Source organism: Sander vitreus, chromosome 11 (genome assembly GCF_031162955.1).
Source record: "Sander vitreus isolate 19-12246 chromosome 11, sanVit1, whole genome shotgun sequence".
NCBI lineage: Eukaryota > Metazoa > Chordata > Actinopteri > Perciformes > Percidae > Sander > Sander vitreus.
In genome coordinates, this window is record NC_135865.1 from 29,965,236 (window position 1) to 29,985,235 (window position 20,000).

General features: G+C 47.4%; 1 protein-coding gene across 1 annotated transcript in view; it reads right to left on the minus strand.

Moving 5' to 3' along the window:
• Window positions 1–451: 451 nt before the first annotated feature.
• The window catches only part of LOC144525904 (thrombospondin-type laminin G domain and EAR repeat-containing protein-like), a 36,100-nt gene continuing 16,551 nt past the window's right edge, over window positions 452–20,000 (minus strand). The window contains exons 6-16 of the mRNA XM_078262964.1: window positions 19,061–19,151; window positions 18,820–18,973; window positions 16,151–16,282; window positions 14,309–14,426; window positions 12,741–12,855; window positions 10,962–11,142; window positions 10,370–10,422; window positions 5,713–5,889; window positions 5,394–5,572; window positions 4,340–4,441; window positions 452–2,279 (exon numbers count right to left, since the gene is read on the minus strand). Of these exons, the coding sequence (XP_078119090.1) occupies window positions 2,126–2,279; window positions 4,340–4,441; window positions 5,394–5,572; window positions 5,713–5,889; window positions 10,370–10,422; window positions 10,962–11,142; window positions 12,741–12,855; window positions 14,309–14,426; window positions 16,151–16,282; window positions 18,820–18,973; window positions 19,061–19,151 (1,456 nt within the window). The 3' untranslated portion in view covers window positions 452–2,125. The remainder of the gene's footprint in view (window positions 2,280–4,339; window positions 4,442–5,393; window positions 5,573–5,712; window positions 5,890–10,369; window positions 10,423–10,961; window positions 11,143–12,740; window positions 12,856–14,308; window positions 14,427–16,150; window positions 16,283–18,819; window positions 18,974–19,060; window positions 19,152–20,000) is intronic.

The window sequence follows — 20,000 nt, forward strand, 5'->3', positions numbered from 1 at the left end:
GTGTGTGTCAGTATGTGTCTGTGTGTGTGTGTGTGTGTGTGTGTGTGTGTGTGTGTGTGTGTGTGTGTGTGTGTGTGTGTGTGTGTGTGTGTGTGTGTGTGTGTGTGTGTGTGTGTGTGTCAGTGTGTGTGTGTGTGTGTGTGTGTGTCAGTATGTGTGTGTGTGTGTGTGTGTGTGTGTGTGTGTGTGTGTGTGTGTGTGTGTGTGTGTGTGTGTGTGTGTCAGTGTGTGTGTGTGTGTGTGTGTGTATGTGTGTGTGTGTGTGTGTGTCCAATGTGTTTCTTAATTTCATAATAGCTTATTTCTTTTGTAAAAAAGTTCCAAAATGTATTAGACCTTATTCCAGTTTACAGTGCAAAAAAAAAAAAGAAAGATTTTTTTTTTTAAATAATAATAATAATAATAATAATAATAATAATAATAATAATAATTAACTTTTTGAAAAGCACCTTTCAAAATGAAGCGTTCCCTTATTGCCCGACAGCGGTGCAGTCTAGTTTGTTGTGAGTCTACTAGTATAATAGTCATCCATTCCCTCCCAGCATTAGACTGGCCCGTCCCACTGCGACTACGCCGTAGGCTGTGGGACGTTACTGTGTAAAGTACCAGCCTCATCTGGCTCCCTGTCTGTAGTTTCTGTAACGTTAACGTCTGCTGTAGTACAGCTTCAGGGGCAGACTCACCAAACACCGAGAGAGTGTAGTTTAAGCTTGCTTTTGTTTCATATATCTAGCTACTTTGCGTGGTGTAGTTGATCCTACACGACTCGCAACACAGACGGTGAATTCATGAACGTAAGTGTGAAAGTTCTCTCATCGTTACATAGCGGTATCCTTGCTGTCTGCACGATCTGACATGCGCAGATGATAATCCTGTTTTACGAGGATTTACGACACTGCACGATCTTTTCCATGCGTCCGGTCGTAGTAGTAGCAGTCGCACTGACAGTATATATAACCTGGAGCAGCAGACCCCGTGTCTCTGGACGGAGACCAGTGACGTCTCTTTCCCGGTGATGGCTGAGCGTTACTGAGCAGCCTCCAACTGAGCTTGAAGACGTAGATGTGACGTGAGCAACCTGTCTGAAAGTTGGAAGTCTTCTGGTAGCTGTGCCAAGAGAAATCTCAATCATTCCCAATCTAGCAGAGACGGAGAGCGTAGGTATATGTAAGGAGATAACATAGACACAGGCTCATTATTGATCACTAAAATGATAGTTAACATTAGTCATTACACTTAAACAGCTGATGGAAGTCCAAACTGCCTGAGAGCTTCTCCTGTACTATACGGTAACTCCTCTACTATGAGACAGGAAGTCTCGTGGTTATGACCCAATCGTTAGCCTATTGTTATAAAAACGTCTGCTACGGAGCCATAACGTGAGCTACAAGGTAATGGAGCCTTTTATACATTGTCGTGTTTCTTTAGAAATAAACAACGGACAAATAGAGTCTTTAAACGCTTCAGATGTAAAGGTATTCTCTGTCAAAGTGACGTCAGAATGAATGGCAGTCAATGGGATGCTAACGGGATGCTAACGGGAGGTGATGGGTTGGTAGCATCAAAATGGCGCCATAGCAATGTGTAACTTTGCGTCCAGGTGACGCAGACCACAAGGACTGTGATTGGTCAACTGGTGTGGGGAGTAGCAACACGCTAGTTCACTGACATCAGCTTTGCAAATAAACTCAGACATATTTTGGTTCCAATGACGGGGTTACGTGTTAGTAAAGTGTCTATATGTCAGCTTGCTAACATAACATAAACTGGCTGGCAGACACCTCGCAAATACCCTCAGACTTATCACCCCCTAGCGGTGTGGCGGTGAAATGCACCGCGATGCAAAGCAACCCAGACGCAGAACTCCCAAAGGGTCACGACGCCGTAGGAACGTTAGGGATTAGTGTCCCTGAAGAGGACGCAGCTCCAACAGTTTCTCAGCAGGCTTCGACTCTTGAAACTTCGTCAACGGACAGAATATCTGAAGCGTCTCAGTGTTGAACTCTGACAACGTGAGCGTGAATGTTGCTGTGATGAAGTTGGTAGATTGTAAGAAGTTGTTTTGAGGTTTGAGGAGTCCCTGGCAGAGTCTGGCGTCCACGCGTAGCAGAGGACGGAGTCTGATTCAGTAAGTCCTCAGTTTGAAGACCTTGCTGAGCCTTGAAGTGGCGCTGGAGTAGACGAGGAAGGAGCCTTGGTCGGTGCTGAAGTGTTCCCAGTCTCTGCAGCCAAACGTCGGCAGACTGTGGACCGCAACGAAGCCCTCGTAACCCTGCCACCTGGACACACAAAACACACAGAGGTAAACACCAAACACAATGCACAATACTCAAGTCTGATAGCCTAGAAATCTAGACGCCCCCTAGTGGCAGCAGATGTAGTCTGCAGCCAGGGTCGTCTAGCAACTCTCCGTTGGGCTTGCGAACTGGAAAAACCAAACTCTGGTCAGGCCAATCACGTCGTGTCTGAGCTGTTCACAAGTTCACGCAACTTGAAGCCTTTGTTTCATCTTAGAAATTAACGTTAACTAGAAAATGCATTTCCTGCAGAAAATACGTGGGAATGCTGAATAGCTGAATTGCTAAAGCTAAACTGGATTTAGGAGGGAGGGGGACACGTACCTCCTGCAGTCCTTCAAAGTACCACTAGGGGGACACGTACCTCCTGCAGTCCTTCAAAGTACCCCTAGGGGGACGCGTACCTCCTGCAGTCCTTCAAAGTACCCCTAGGGGGACGCGTACCTCCTGCAGTCCTTCAAAGTACCCCTAGGGGGACGCGTACCTCCTGCAGTCCTTCAAAGTACCCCTAGGGGGACGCGTACCTCCTGCAGTCCTTCAAAGTACCCCTAGGGGGACGCGTACCTCCTGCAGTCCTTAAAAGTACCACTAGGGGGACGCGTACCTCCTGCAGTCCTTCAAAGTACCACTAGGGGGACACGTACCTCCTGCAGTCCTTCAAAGTACCACTAGGGGGACGCGTACCTCCTGCAGTCCTTAAAAGTACCACTAGGGGGACGCATACCCTCTGCAGCTAGTGTCTCCTGTAGTCAGGTGTGTCCAGCAGTCTGAGCTGATGTCTCCTGTAGTCAGGTGTGTCCAGCAGTCTGAGCTGATGTCTCCTGTAGTCAGGTGTGTCCAGCAGTCTGAGCTGATGTCTCCTGTAGTCAGGTGTGTCCAGCAGTCTGAGCTGATGTCTCCTGTAGTCAGGTGTGTTCAGCAGTCTGAGCTAGTGTCTCCTGTAGTCAGGTGTGTCCAGCAGTCTGAGCTGGTGTCTCCTGTAGTCAGGTGTGTCCAGCAGTCTGAGCTGATGTCTCCTGTAGTCAGGTGTGTCCAGCAGTCTGAGCTGATGTCTCCTGTAGTCAGGTGTGTTCAGCAGTCTGAGCTGATGTCTCCTGTAGTCAGGTGTGTCCAGCAGTCTGAGCTGATGTCTCCTGTAGTCAGGTGTGTCCAGCAGTCTGAGCTGATGTCTCCTGTAGTCAGGTGTGTCCAGCAGTCTGAGCTGATGTCTCCTGTAGTCAGGTGTGTCCAGCAGTCTGAGCTAGTGTCTCCTGTAGTCAGGTGTGTCCAGCAGTCTGAGCTAGTGTCTCCTGTAGTCAGGTGTGTCCAGCAGTCTGAGCTGGTGTCTCCTGTAGTCAGGTGTGTCCAGCAGTCTGAGCTGATGTCTCCTGTAGTCAGGTGTGTTCAGCAGTCTGAGCTGATGTCTCCTGTAGTCAGGTGTGTCCAGCAGTCTGAGCTGATGTCTCCTGTAGTCAGGTGTGTTCAGCAGTCTGAGCTGGTGTCTCCTGTAGTCAGGTGTGTTCAGCAGTCTGAGCTGATGTCTCCTGTAGTCAGGTGTGTCCAGCAGTCTGAGCTGATGTCTCCTGTAGTCAGGTGTGTTCAGCAATGACCAGAGCAGACGTAGTCACGTCCCTTGCGAAACAATGTCTGATTATTTTAATGAAATGAGCTGGTTTGACCACTAGACCAGAACACAGGACCTTCTTCCTGTATTTACTTTCTTGCTCCCGCCCCCAGACATATCCAACCAATAAGAGGGCTGGACGTTCTTGCCTGATTTGTAATGACGCATTTTGGTACGTTTACTAACTCACCAACTGATTCGCACCAAAGCAAACGAACTACAGGTGTGAAAACGCCCTGAGATCATGGGAGGTGATCCACAAAAGCCTATATGGTCGGAACAAGGGGACGTCGGACTAGTGGGCTGTGGGACCAAAGGGAATTTTTCGGGTTGTTGAGAGGTCGGAACAATGGAGCGTTGGAGAAATGGGCAGTCCCCGTGACGGCAATGCTTTCAGTTGCTGGTGTATATATCTCTGGGAAAGAGAGGAAGTACCCACCTGTAGACGACGCTGTTCAGAGAGTACGAGATGCCGTCGTGAGAGTTGGCCACGACCAAAAACTTCTCCTCTCCCACGGTGAAGAACTCCCAGTCCACCGCGCTACACAACAACGACAACAACAACATGTGATCATCACGGTGAAGAACTCCCAGTCCACCGCGCTACACAACAACGACAACAACAACATGTGATCATCACGGTGAAGAACTCCCAGTCCACCGCGCTACACAACAACGACAACAACAACATGTGATCACAGGCTCGTTAAGGCCGTTACCCTGTCTGCTGTGTGTCTGTTGTGTGTCTGTTGTGCGTCCATTGTCTGACCTGTGTGTCTGTTGTGTGTCTGTTGTGCGTCCAGAGCCTGACCTGTGTGTCTGTTGTGCGTCCAGAGCCTGACCTGTGTCTGTTGTGCGTCCAGAGCCTGACCTGTGTCTGTTGTGTGTCTGTTGTGCGTCCAGAGCCTGACCTGTGTCTGTTGTGTGTCTGTTGTGCATCCAGAGCCTGACCTGTGTGTCTGTTGTGTGTCTGTTGTGCGTCCAGAGCCTGACCTATGTGTCTGTTGTGCGTCCAGAGCCTGACCTGTGTGTCTGTTGTGCGTCCAGAGCCTGACCTGTGTCTGTTGTGTGTCTGTTGTGCGTCCAGAGCCTGACCTGTGTGTCTGTTGTGTGTCTGTTGTGCATCCAGAGCCTGACCTATGTGTCTGTTGTGCGTCCAGAGCCTGACCTGTGTGTCTGTTGTATGTCTGTTGTGCATCCAGAGCCTGACCTGTGTGTCTGTTGTGCAGTCCCAGAGCCTGACCTGTGTGTCTGTTGTGCGTCCAGAGCCTGACCTGTGTGTCTGTTGTGTGTCTGTTGTGCGTCCAGAGCCTGATCTGTGTGTCTGTTGTGCGTCCAGAGCCTGACCTGTGTGTCTGTTGTGTGTCTGTTGTACGTCCAGAGCCTGACCTGTGTGTCTGTTGTGCGTCCAGAGCCTGACCTGTGTGTCTGTTGTGCGTCCAGAGCCTGACCTATGTGTCTGTTGTGTGTCTGTTGTGCGTCCAGAGCCTGACCTGTGTGTGAGGATGTCCTGGAAGCGTATGAAGGTCTGTGTGAGCGTGTTGAGTTCGTACACGGTGGAGTTGATGCTGTAGAGACTCGGCCCGCGCTGAGAAACCTTCTGACTGTTGGCCACGGCCAGAAACACCCGGCCATGGATCTGGAACGTCTCCCAGTCAGTCGCTCCCACTGTCTGCAGAGAGACAAACACACTACAGTCAAACACACACACACACACACACACACACACACACACACACACACACACACACACACACACACACACACACACACACAGACACACACACACACACACACAGAGACCAAACTGACCGGGATGCTCTGGAAGATCTGGAAGCGTCCGTCCAGCCAGACGTAGACGGTGGAGCTGATGGTGGTGGTCTGGCCGTCGAAGGTGTTGGCGACCGCCAGGAAGTGGTACGGTCCCACGGAGAAGAACTCCCAGTCATACGCCCCGGAGGTGGCCACAGTCTGGTTCACCTCGAACAGCTGCAGACACGGGGCGCTTAGGTCACCATTCAGACAATCAAAACCTGTTATTAATCATACAGTATATGTGTATGTATTAGGGCTGTCAGCATTAACGCGTTAATCGCGACTCGATTAAGGGCCGAGCATGATGCGTTCATTTCTTTTTATCGTATTAATCGCATGCCGCCATTTATTCATTTATTCTCACTTCACTCGGCTTTGCGTCGTGCCTAACAGGATACTATTTTGCCGTATTTCCTCGTAAAACATCCTGCTGCTGCCACTGATATGTCTGCTCTTCTCTCTGATGCTCTGAAACACAAACACCGCTGCACATGACGCTAGTTAACACTACACTCGACAGCAGCTAACGTTAGCCTACCACTAGCTAGTTAACACTATACTCGACAGCACCTAACGTTAGCCTACCGCTAGCTAGTTAACTCAACAGCAACTAATGTTAGCCTACCGCTAGCTAGTTAACACTATACTCAACAGCACCTAACGTTAGTCTACCGCTAGCTAGTTAACTCAACAGCACCTAACGTTAGTCTACCGCTAGCTAGTTAACACTATACTCGACAGCACCTAACGTTAGCCTACCGCTAGCTAGTTAACACTATACTCGACAGCAGCTAACGTTAGCCTACCACTAGCTAGTTAACACTATACTCGACAGCACCTAACGTTAGCCTACCACTAGCTAGTTAACACTATACTCAACAGCACCTAACGTTAGCCTACCGACTAGCTAGTTAACACTATACTCGACAGCACCTAATGTTAGCCTACCGCTAGCTAGTTAACTCAACTGCAGCTAACGTTAGCCTACCGCTAGCTAGTTAACACTATACTCGACAGCAGCTAACGTTAGCCTACCGCTAGCTAGTTAACTCAACTGCAGCTAACGTTAGCCTACCGCTAGCTAGTTAACACTATACTCAACAGCACCTAACGTTAGCCTACCGCTAGCTAGTTAACTCAACAGCAGCTAATGTTAGCCTACCGCTAGCTAGTTAACACTATACTCGACAGCAGCTAACGTTAGCCTACCGCTAGCTAGTTAACACTATACTCAACAGCAGCTAACGTTAGCCTACCGCTAGCTAGTTAACACTACACTCGACAGCAGCTAACCTTAGCCTACCGCTAGCTTGTTAACACTACACTCGACAGCAGCTAACCTTAGCCTACCGCTAGCTAGTTAACACTACACTCGACAGCAGCTAACGTTAGCCTACCGCTAGCTAGTTAACACTACACTCGACAGCAGCTAACGTTAGCCTACCGCTAGCTAGTTAACACTACACTCGACAGCAGCTAACGTTAGCCTACCGCTAGCTAGTTAACACTACACTCGACAGCAGCTAACGTTAGCCTACCGCTAGCTAGTTAACACTACACTCGACAGCAGCTAACGTTAGCCTACCGCTAGCTAGTTAACACTATACTCAACAGCAGCTAACGTTAGCCTACCGCTAGCTAGTTAACACTATACTCAACAGCACCTAACGTTAGCCTACCACTAGCTAGTTAACACTATACTCAACAGCACCTAACGTTAGCCTACCACTAGCTAGTTAACACTATACTCAACAGCACCTAACGTTAGCCTACCGCTAGCTAGTTAACACTATACTCAACAGCAGCTAACGTTAGCCTACCACTAGCTAGTAGCTGATTAAACAGGGTTAAATGCTGACAGCTAACGCTAAACGGTGTAAAGTGTGACTGTGTTTTACTGTAGAGGATTCAACACCGGGATGTAACAATCTGCAGCTGCTGTCGGAGAAACAACACAGACGGTGCGTTCAATGAAACTGGTAAACTACAGCCTCGTGGTGCATTTGAAGTTATTGTAAATGTCCTTTACCATCTGGTTGTTGTTTTTGTCGTTCAACAGCAGTTTACTAGTGAAATAAGTTATTGTTATTGTTCTACATTATTATTAATCATTTAATGTTGACCATATGGCCTTAGCAATAAACAAGCCGTTCTTTAATGTCACCATCTGTTGTTTAGTACCCTTCTTTTTTTTTTTACTTTCTTAAAAAGTATCGGTTCAGGCACCGTTAAGGCACCGGTACCGTTTTAAAAGTACCGCTTTAGCAACGGTATCCAAACCAAACAATACCCAACCCTAATATTGAATATAGATTCAAATGTGTGACTAGATTAAATAAATAATAAACAAATACAAATCTTAAAATCAAGTTCATAAAGTCACTTTCTTTGCATCCATTTGATTCCCAGTTTAGATCCTCCGGTAAGAACGGCTTCCACTGTTAATATGGACTCAATAACTGATAAAACACGCAATTAATCGTGATTAACTATAGAAACTCAACGATTAATCGCGATTAAGAAAATGTAATCATTTGAAAGCCCTAATATATATATATGTATATGTATATATATGTATATATATACATATATATATATGTATATATATACATATATATATATGTATATGTATATGTATATGTATATATATACATATATATATATGTATATATATATATATATATATATACATATATATATATATATATATATATATACATATATATATATATATATATATATATGTATATATATATATATATATATATATATATATATATATGTATATATATATATATATATATATACATATATATATATATATATATATATATATATATATATATATATATATATATGCGTTACCTGTGTGTTTGTGTGTTACCTGTGTGTTACCTGTGTGTTACCTGTGTGTTTGTGTGTTACCTGTGTGTTGTGTTTGTGTGTTACCTGTGTGTTTGTGTGTTACCTGTGTGTCTGTGTGTTACCTGTGTGTCTGTGCGTTACCTGTGTGTCTGTGCGTTGTGTTTGTGTGTTACCTGTGTGTTTGTGCGTTACCTGTGTGTTTGTGTGTTACCTGTGTGTCTGTGTGTTACCTGTGTGTTTGTGTGTTGTGTTTGTGTGTTACCTGTGTGTTTGTGTGTTACCTGTGTGTTTATGTGTGTTACCTGTGTGTCTGTGTGTTACCTGTGTGTCTGTGTGTTACCTGTGTGTCTGTGTGTTACCTGTGTGTTTGTGTGTTGTGTTTGTGTGTTACCTGTGTGTTTGTGTGTTACCTGTGTGTTTGTGTGTTACCTGTGTGTTTGTGTGTTACCTGTGTGTCTGTGTGTTACCTGTGTGTTTGTGTGTTACCTGTGTGTCTGTGTGTTACCTGTGTGTTTGTGTGTTACCTGTGTGTCTGTGTGTTACCTGTGTGTTTGTGTGTTACCTGTGTGTCGTGTGTTTGTGTGTTACCTGTGTGTTTGTGTGTTACCTGTGTGTTTGTGTGTTACCTGTGTGTTTGTGTGTTACCTGTGTGTCTGTGTACTGTGTGTGTTACCTGTGCTGTTTGTGTTTGTGTGTTACCTGTGTGTCTGTGTGTTACCTGTGTGTCTGTGTGTTACCTGTGTGTTTGTGTGTTACCTGTGTGTCTGTGTGTTACCTGTGTGTCTGTGTGTTACCTGTGTGTTTGTGTGTTGTGTTTGTGTGTTACCTGTGTGTTTGTGTGTTACCTGTGTGTCTGTGTGTTACCTGTGTGTTTGTGTGTTACCTGTGTGTTTGTGTGTTGTGTTTGTGTGTTACCTGTGTGTTTGTGTGTGTTACCTGTGTGTCTGTGTGTTACCTGTGTGTTTGTGTGTTACCTGTGTGTTTGTGTGTTACCTGTGTGTCTGTGTGTTACCTGTGTGTTTGTGTGTTACCTGTGTGTCTGTGCGTTACCTGTGGATTTGTGTGTTACCTGTGTGTTGTGTGTTACCTGTGTGTTTGTGTGTTACCTGTGTGTTTGTTTGTTACCTGTGGATTTGTGTGTTACCTGTGTGTTTGTGTGTTACCTGTGTGTTTGTGTGTTACCTGTGTGTTTTGTATGTTACCTGTGGATTTGTGTGTTACCTGTGTGTTTGTGTGTTACCTGTGGATTTGTGTGTTACCTGTGTGTTTGTGTTACCTGTGTGTTACCTGTGTGTTTGTGTGTTACCTGTGTGTCTGTGTGTTACCTCTGTGTTTGTGTGTTGTGTTTGTGTGTTACCTGTGTGTCTGTGTGTTACCTGTGTGTCTGTGTGTTACCTGTGTGTTTGTGTGTTGTGTTTGTGTGTCTGTGTGTTACCTGTGTGTCTGTGTGTTACCTGTGTGTTTGTGTGTTACCTGTGTGTCTGTGTGTTACCTGTGTGTCTGTGTGTTACCTGTGTGTCTGTGTGTTACCTGTGTGTCTGTGTGTTACCTGTGTGTTTGTGTGTTACCTGTGTGTCTGTGTGTTACCTGTGTGTTTGTGTGTTACCTGTGTGTCTGTGTGTTACCTGTGTGTTTGTGTGTTACCTGTGTGTTTGTGTGTTACCTGTGCTGTCTGTGTGTTACCTGTGTGTCTGTGTGTTACCTGTGTGTCTGTGTGTTACCTGTGTGTTTGTGTGTTACCTGTGTGTTTGTGTGTTACCTGTGTGTTACCTGTGTGTCTGTGTGTTACCTGTGTGTCGGGGTTCCATCTGTAGATCACACTGAGGATGTTGTGGTTGGAGTCTCTGGCTGAGGACGCAGAGATACGTTTTAATCACTTAAAACTTTAAATACAAACTGAGGAACACATCAGGAATGTGTGTGTGTGTGTGTGTGTGCCTGTGTGTGTGTCTGTGTTTGTGTGTGTGTGTGTGTGTGTGTGTCTGTGTGTGTGTGTGTGTGTGTGTGTATATGTGTGTGCCTGTGTGTGTGTGTGTCTGTGTGTGTGTCTGTGTGTGTGTCTGTGCGTGTCTGTGTGTGTGTGTGTGTGTGTGTGTGTGTGTGTGTGTGTGTGTGTGTGTGTGTGTGTGTGTGTGTGTGTGTGAGAAGATGAAACACACTCATTGATCTGAGCTGAAAAGAAAGATTGTTTATGATCTTTCGGCTGATGCAGGTGTACTGTGGTTAGACACACACACACACACACACACACACACACCACATGAATGTGTAATCAGCAGGTGGAGGTGTGTTTGATGTTAATGGTTCAATAAAACACCACACAGATCACAGGTGTCTCTAACGAGAGTCAGGAAGTGAATCCAGCCGCTCGTTTTGTTTACCTCGTCTGTGATTGGCCACGACTAGAAAGCTGTGGTTGTGCATGTGGAAGGCCTCCCAGTCCAGAGCAGCGTGCGTCTCCAGAGTCTGGTGACGGAGGAAACGCCGTCGCCGCTGATTCCACCGGTAGATCACGGACAGCTCAGGCTCCGCCTCCCTGGAGTTCGCCACCACCAGGAAAATCTGACAAGAGAAAACACAATTGCTGCATCTCATGTTGCTGAAACTCTCTCCCCGAGACCTCCACTTGCCTCCCTTCCTTGCATCTTAGTCCATACATCTACAAACCAGACACAGAGAGAGGAGACGAGAAGACAGACACAGAGAGAGGAGACGAGAGGACAGACACAGAGAGATGAGACGAGAGGACAGACACAGAGAGAGGAGACGAGAGGACCGACACAGAGAGAGATAACATGTAGCCTCGCTATAACCTGTAGCCTCGCGATGACACGTAGCCTCGCTATAACCTGTAGCCTCGCGATGACACGTAGCCTCGCTATAACACGTAGCCTCGCGATGACACGTAGCCTCGCTATAGCACGTAGCCTCGCGATGACACGTAGCCTCGCTATAACCTGTAGCCTCGCGATGACACGTAGCCTCGCTATAACCTGTAGCCTCGCGATGACACGTAGCCTCGCTATAACCTGTAGCCTCGCTATAACACGTAGCCTCGCGATGACACGTAGCCTCACTATAACACGTAGCCTCGCGATGACACGTAGCCTCGCTATAGCACGTAGCCTCGCGATGACACGTAGCCTCACTATGACACGTAGCCTCGCTATAACACGTAGCCTCGCTATAGCACGTAGCCTCGCTATAACACGTAGCCTCGCTATAACACGTAGCCTCGCGATGACACGTAGCCTCGCTATAGCACGTAGCCTCGCGATGACACGTAGCCTCGCTATAACACGTAGCCTCGCTATAACACGTAGCGTCGCGATGACACGTAGCCTCGCGATGACACGTAGCCTCGCTATAGCACGTAGCCTCGCGATGACACGTAGCCTCGCTATAACACGTAGCCTCGCTATAACACGTAGCCTCGCGATAACACGTAGCCTCGCTATAACCTGTAGCCTCGCTATAGCACGTAGCCTCGCGATGACACGTAGCCTCACTATAACACGTAGCCTCGCGATGACACGTAGCCTCGCTATAGCACGTAGCCTCGCGATGACACGTAGCCTCGCGATGACACGTAGCCTCGCTATAGCACGTAGCCTCGCTATAACACGTAGCCTCGCTATAGCACGTAGCCTCGCTATAACACGTAGCCTCGCTATAACACGTAGCCTCGCGATGACACGTAGCCTCGCTATAACACGTAGCCTCGCGATGACACGTAGCCTCGCTATAACACGTAGCCTCGCGATGACACGTAGCCTCGCTATAACACGTAGCCTCGCTATAACACGTAGCGTCGCGATGACACGTGGCCTCGCGATGACACGTAGCCTCGCGATAACACGTAGCCTCGCGATGACACGTAGCCTCGCTATAACACGTAGCCTCGCTATAACACGTAGCCTCGCGATGACACGTGGCCTCGCGATGACACGTGGCCTCGCGATGACACGTGGCCTCGCGATGACACGTGGCCTCGCTATAACCTGTAGCCTCACGATGACACGTAGCCTCGCGATAACACGTAGCCTCGCTATAACCTGTAGCCTCGCGATAACACGTAGCCTCGCTATAACATATTTGCCCGCCTCGGTGTTAACGGGGTGTAAATGATCTGCAGGGTGGTTGAGTCCATGGGCTCTCACCTTGCCGGCGATGGTGAAGTGTTTCCAGGCTCGGGCCTCCTGAGTGCTGATGTTCTGGTAAAGCTGGAACGACCCGTTCCTCCATCGGTAGATACCCGAGCCGGGCCGCGAGTCCCTGCAGGACGAAACGCAAGTGTTACCATGGAGACAGCACAGGACACAGGTCAGTTGTCAGGTGAGTTTAGGCCTTACATGGCATAAAAGTGCATTGTGTACCAGACAGATACGCAGAAAAACAGGAAAGACAGTTAAAGGTCCCATGGCATGAAAATGTCACTTTATGAGGTTTTTTAACATTAATATGAGTTATGAGAAAATGTAAATAAGCACAAAAAGCGCCAAAAACAATGTTGCCTATATAGCCGGCTCTGCCTTTAACACCAAGCAGGCGGTGTTTCGGTACTGCAGGACGAGATGGGACAGTTACCGTGGAGACAGCAGAGGATAGATTAACACTCGTGTTGTCTTCCCCGTCGACCATGATGCAACTTTTTGTTTGTCTGGGTCAAAATGTAAAAAAAATTCCAATGTTTTGGTCGTCTTTTTCGACTCTTTTGTCACTTTTTTCCGAAGTTTCTGTCAATATTTTTCTATTTTTTTCTTTGACGTGTTTTTGAAGATTATCCTGACATTTTTGTCACTTTTTTCCAAATTTTTTGTCACATTTTTTTGTGCTATTTTGACATTTTATTCCTAAGTTTTTCAACGTTTTATTATCAATTTTTCTTTACATGCTATAACATTGTAGCCTGGTTGACCCCAGACCCTTCTCAGCTGTAACTGAGAGGGGGTCTGGGGAAGCTTCATTCACAGCCCATTTCCAAAGGGGCGTCACCAACGGACGCCGCTCAAATGCCTCTGGGCGCAATTGGATAGTCCTTCAACCAATCAGAGCAACGATCCGGGTGACGTAAGAGCTACAGCGGCATCAACGGGTTCGGTGGTCGTCATGTTGAATGTAAACAAGAAGCTGCTCACTGTCGCTGCGCTATCGTCATCGTGTAAAGCCCGCCTCAACGGCTGTGATTGGTGTAAAGCCCGCCTCAACAGTTGTGATTGGTGTAAAGCCCTCCTCAACGGTTGTGATTGGTGTAAAGCCCGCCTCAACGGTTGTGATTGGTGTAGAGCCTGCCTCAACGGCTGTGATTGGTGTAAAGCCCTCCTCAACGGTTGTGATTGGTGTAAAGCCCGCCTCAACGGTTGTGATTGGTGTAGAGCCTGCCTCAACGGTTGTGATTGGTGTAAAGCCCTCCTCAACGGTTGTGATTGGTGTAGAGCCCTCCTCAGCGGTTGTGATTGGTGTAAAGCTCGCCTCAACGATTATGATTGGTGCCTCGATTTGGAGAAATTGGAAATGGGCTTGAATGGGCTCTTGGCCAGACGGACTTGCAGAACAAATCTGGAATCCAATGATAGCAGTGAACTGATCATTTATTTAACTTGTGAAGAGCGTTGTATGGAACCATCCACGTTATTTATTTGGTTGAAAGAAACCCAAATTTCTGATACAGAAACTTTTTGAAAATGGGACAGAGTTGAGGGTTAACGCCAACAGATTGTTTGTTTACCTGTTGGCTGCGGCCATGAACAGGCCCTCAGACGGGATGGAGAAGATTTCGACATCGAAGGTTTCGGAGCTGGTGTACAGATCCTGGTAGTCCTCCACGTAGTCCAAACGCTCCGGATCTAAAGGAGACACAGCAGAGACATTTTACCAATATTCTGCAAGACAACACAGCAGTGGATGTGTCTCTGTCCTCATACTTTCTGACTGTGCTGTTAACTAATATTTTTCAGATATTTTTCAGGCAGTTTGCTGTTCTAAACTATAGGTATTTGTATCGGTACCGGTACCAACATGTTTTGAACGATTCCAAGCACTAGCTACTACATGTTTCAGGTACGAAGGACCTGGTGGTGAAAGCTCAGGTGCTGGCTGGGGGCCAAGGAAAGGGGACGTTCGAGGGCGGACTGAAGGGAGGAGTGAGGATCGTCTACTCGTAAGTAGTCTACATCCACGACCGTCCACTTCCTTGATTGTTCAGGTGCGCCGGAAAGTCTTCCGTTTCCTCTTTCTCTGTTCCTCTGACAATGCCTTCCTAGCTTTCTGCTTCATTTTAGCTGGCTCAGCCATGACGATGGTGTGAAAAACTCCATCTCTACCTTGTTCTTACAGCTAGCCGGTTCCTGTGTGTGTGCCGTAAAGCAATTTGTTGCATGGCGAGACCTGATATCACGCGATACTTCTACGCTCGCCGGCCCAAAGTTGCAAGGGTGGTTTTTCAGCTCACAGGCACTAGAGGGAAGCAAGACGACCATTCAACCCGAAAAAAGTCATAGGACCATCCCAATGACTCTGAAGCTGTTCAGTTAAAGGTCCCATGGTATGAAAATGTCACTTTATGAGGTTTGGTCAAGGCCACACCCCCACCCTCCACCTTGCCCCCCCCCTCTCTCTTCCTCAATAGCATTTAAAGCTACAGACACAGAAATGGCACATCCTAAGGAAAGCTCATTGTGGGACTGGCTCTATAAAAGAGACTTCAGATACAGTATTAGGGGACCACTAAGGTCTATATAAAGAGACTTCAGATACAGTATTAGGGGACCACTAAGGTCTATATAAAAGAGATTTCAGATACAGTATTAGGGGACCACTAAGGTCTATATAAAGAGACTTCAGATACAGTATTAGGGGACCACTAAGGTCTATATAAAAGAGACTTCAGATACAGTATTAGGGGACCACTAAGGTCTATATAAAAGAGACTTCAGATACAGTATTAGGGGACCACTAAGGTCTATATAAAGAGACTTCAGATACAGTATTAGGGGACCACTAAGGTCTATATAAAAGAGACTTCAGATACAGTATTAAGGGACCACTAAGGTCTATATAAAGAGACTTCAGATACAGTATTAGGGGACCACTAAGGTCTATATAAAAGAGACTTCAGATACAGTATTAGGGGACCACTAAGGTCTATATAAAAGAGACTTCAGATACAGTATTAGGGGACCACTAAGGTCTATATAAAAGAGATTTCAGATACAGTATTAGGGGACCACTAAGGTCTATATAAAGAGACTTCAGATACAGTATTAGGGGACCACTAAGGTCTATATAAAAGAGACTTCAGATACAGTATTAGGGGACCACTAAGGTCTATATAAAAGCATCCGACGAGCACCATGTCATGGGACCTTTAAGGTCAAATAAGCTAAAAAAAACCCGGCATAGTTCCCCTTTAAAGAAATGCCAATAAACCAGAGTAGTTATTCTCCCATCCCGGAATGCTGTGTGGACTAGCCAGACCTTCCTCTGCAGAGCTGTGGAGGAAGGTCTGGCTATGTGAGACTACTGTGAATGTAAATGATGAGGAGGACTTGTGAAGGACTTCCAGACTCACTGTGCAGCAGAGTGGTCCATGTGAGTCCGTCACAGATGAACAGACCTTTCCTCTGAGCGTTAAACCACAGCTGGCCCTGCTCTGGTCCTGAGCACGGAGGAGGGCTCCCCAAAGTCACTCTGGCCTCCGCCTCTGCAACACAACCACACAAACATAGTCCTGGTTGTGTTTCATACAGAGGGGGTTGGACACAAAAACAAGAACACAGCTGTACCGTGTTGTTGTTTTTAAAAGCTGAAAGCACCTGTCGGTCACTGCTGTCATGGCAACACACATCAAACAGTCGGACCCCGACACACACACACACACACACACACACACACACACACACACACACACACACACACACACACACACACACACACACACACAGGAAAGGAAAGCTAACATCCTGTCAGTCATTTTGTGGCTCAGGTTACTGAATCACTGATACCATCACAACCTGAAGTTTACAGCCCAAACACACACACACACACACACACACACACACACACACACACACACACACACACACACACACACACACACACACACACACACACACTGTAACATGAAGAAACTTTTAACAAACCACAACCACCAGCACTGAAAGATAAGGGTGATCAAAGTGCCTTGTTGTGAAACTGATCCACTGGTTTCTCTACGTGAACAAAAGTATGTCGACAGCCGGCTGTTAGGGTTTTACTTTCAGCTCTAAACCAAGCGCCAACTTCCCGCTCTGAAAAGTGAAGCCAATGCTGAAGCCCCTTAAAGCTGCCAATTCCATTTGCACCTGACTGCAGTACGCAGATCGGGGTTGGGCTAAATGTGGGCGGAGCTAAACGTTTGACTCCGCGCAGGCGCCATCTGGTGGCGGAGATCAGGTAGCACATTCTCAAACGATGTGGCCGTTTTCACAGCAGTTCGTGAAATGGGCACGTTATTTTTAATGTGTGTTTCGTGGTGGTCAGCAAGTAATGGGAAGCATCTATACAGAGGTTGGGTTTCGGAAAAGAAGAACGGGGAAAGGACACGCCTCACGCGGGCCACGATCCCCGGTCTCTGGGGTGAACGTCCTGTGCAATATTATGGACTCAGACACACATTCTTCCTCTTCCGGTTGCTATTGGGCAAGTGTGCTGAGTCAGACGTTTAGCTCCACCCACGTTGAGCCACTCCACAATCTGCGTACTGCAGTCAGGGCTTACTCCTGCATTCTCTCTAACTTCCAGCAGGGGGAGACTCCTTAAACCTGCTTTCTCTCTAACTTCCTGCAGGGGGAGACTCCTTAAACCTGCTTTCTCTCTAACTTCCTGCAGGGGGCGACTCCTTAAACCTGCTTTCTATCTGAAGTCCAGCAGGGGGCGACTCCTTAAACCTGCTTTCTCTCTAACTTCCTGCAGGGGGAGACTCCTTAAACCTGCTTTCTCTCTAACTTCCTGCAGGGGGAGACTCCTTAAACCTGCTTTCTCTCTAACTTCCAGCAGGGGGAGACTCCTTAAACCTGCTTTCTCTCTGACTTCCTGCAGGGGGAGACTCCTTAAACCTGCTTTCTCTCTAACTTCCAGCAGGGGGAAACTCCTTAAAGCTGCTTTCTCTCTGACTTCCTGCAGGGGGAGACTCCTTAAACCTGCTTTCTCTCTAACTTCCTGCAGGGGGAGACTCCTTAAACCTGCTTTCTCTCTAACTTCCAGCAGGGGGAGACTCCTTAAACCTGCTTTCTCTCTAATTTCCAGCAGGGGGAGACTCCTTAAACCTGCTTTCTCTCTAATTTCCAGCAGGGGGAGAGTCCTTAAACCTGCTTTCTATCTAACTTCCTGCAGGGGGAGACTCCTTAAACCTGCTTTCTCTCTAACTTCCTGCAGGGGGAGACTCCTTAAACCTGCTTTCTCTCTAACTTCCAGCAGGGGGAGACTCCTTAAACCTGCTTTCTCTCTGACTTCCTGCAGGGGGAGACTCCTTAAACCTGCTTTCTCTCTGACTTCCTGCAGGGGGCGACTCCTTAAACCTGCTTTCTCTCTAACTTCCTGCAGGGGGAGACTCCTTAAACCTGCTTTCTCTCTGACTTCCTGCAGCGGGAGACTCCTTAAACCTGCTTTCTCTCTGACTTCCTGCAGGGGGAGACTCCTTAAACCTGCTTTCTCTCTGACTTCCTGCAGGGGGAGACTCCTTAAACCTGCTTTCTCTCTAACTTCCAGCAGGGGGAGACTCCACTGGCTCCAAAAAGAAGTCTGTTTCTATAGAAGTCTAAGAGAAAATGAGCCTACTTCTCACTTGATTTATTACCTGAATAAACATTTTCATAACGAGTTCATGGTTTCAATCGCTAGTTTCAAGTCTTCTTCAACACAGAATGATGTTCATTTAGTAAATGATGCTCCCATTTATTGTAAAATAAACGATAAAGCAGGGGATACTTTACAACCAATCAGGACAGAGGCTTAGCAATGCTAACCATGCTAACAATAGGGGACATTAAAAAAGCCATCCACTTGTTTTTGGCTGTCTGTGTTTTCATCTTAAACTTTGACCCGTTCACATCCTCATAGCTCCACCCTTTCTGTCCAAATATGGTCACTTCTGGCTCCTAAAAACCAAGATGGTGACGGTCAAACTGCCAAAATCAAGCCTTCAAAACGGACGTCCACGAACGAAACAGACTGCTAGACTTTTAAACAGCTTCTCCTCACCGTACGGGTAAAGCGGTCCACGGTGGTCGGGCTGGAGAGGCGTGGACCTGAGGACCTGGGGGACGGACAGCTCGGCCAGGCTGGGGTCAGAGGTCGGACACAGTCTGGACGTAGCGTCTGAACCAGGAAGTAGAACCAGCTGACGCAATAAACCCTGCACACAGACAGAACGGTTACAGTTAAAATGCTTTCAGCGGCTCTTAGGGTCTTTCTGAAGTCCTGATCCAGATCCCAGACTCACAGAGAAGCGTCCCCTCATCCTCCTCCGGCTACTGATGAAGAACCTGGACCCTCTGGTGCTCAGAGCGCTGGGGAAGGACTGGGCCTGTTTACTGGGAGACAGGAAACCAGTTAATGCTCAGAGCGCTGGGGAAGGACTGGGCCTGTTTACTGGGAGACAGGAAACCAGTTAATACCACGACTAAGCCCGTTTACTGGGAGACAGGAACCAGTTAATGCCACGACTAAGCCTGTTTACTGGGAGACAGGAAACCAGTTAATACCACGACTAAGCCTGTTTACTGGGAGACAGGAAACCAGTTAATACCACGACTAAGCCTGTTTACTGGGAGACAGGAAACCAGTTAATACTCAGAGCACTGGGGAAGGACTGGGCCTGTTTACTGGGAGACAGGAAACCAGTTAATACCACGACTAAGCCCGTTTACTGGGAGACAGGAAACCAGTTAATGCCACGACTAAGCCCGTTTACTGGGAGACAGGAAACCAATTAATACTCAGAGCACTGGGGAAGGACTGGGCCCTTTTTACTGGGAGACAGGAACCAGTTAATGCCACCACTAAGCCTGTTTACTGGGAGACAGGAAACCAGTTAATGCTCAGAGCGCTGGGGAAGGACTGGGCCTGTTTACTGGGAGACAGGAAACCAGTTAATGCCACGACTAAGCCCGTTTACTGGGAGACAGGAACCAGTTAATACCACGACTAAGCCTGTTTACTGGGAGACAGGAAACCAGTTAATGCTAAGAGCACTGGGGAGGGACTGGGCCTGTTTACTGGGAGACAGGAACCAGTTAATACTCAGAGCACTGGGGAAGGACTGGGCCTGTTTACTGGGAGACAGGAAACCAGTTAATGCTCACAGCACTGGGGAAGGACTGGGCCTGTTTACTGGGAGACAGGAAACCAGTTAATGCTCACAGCACTGGGGAAGGACTGGG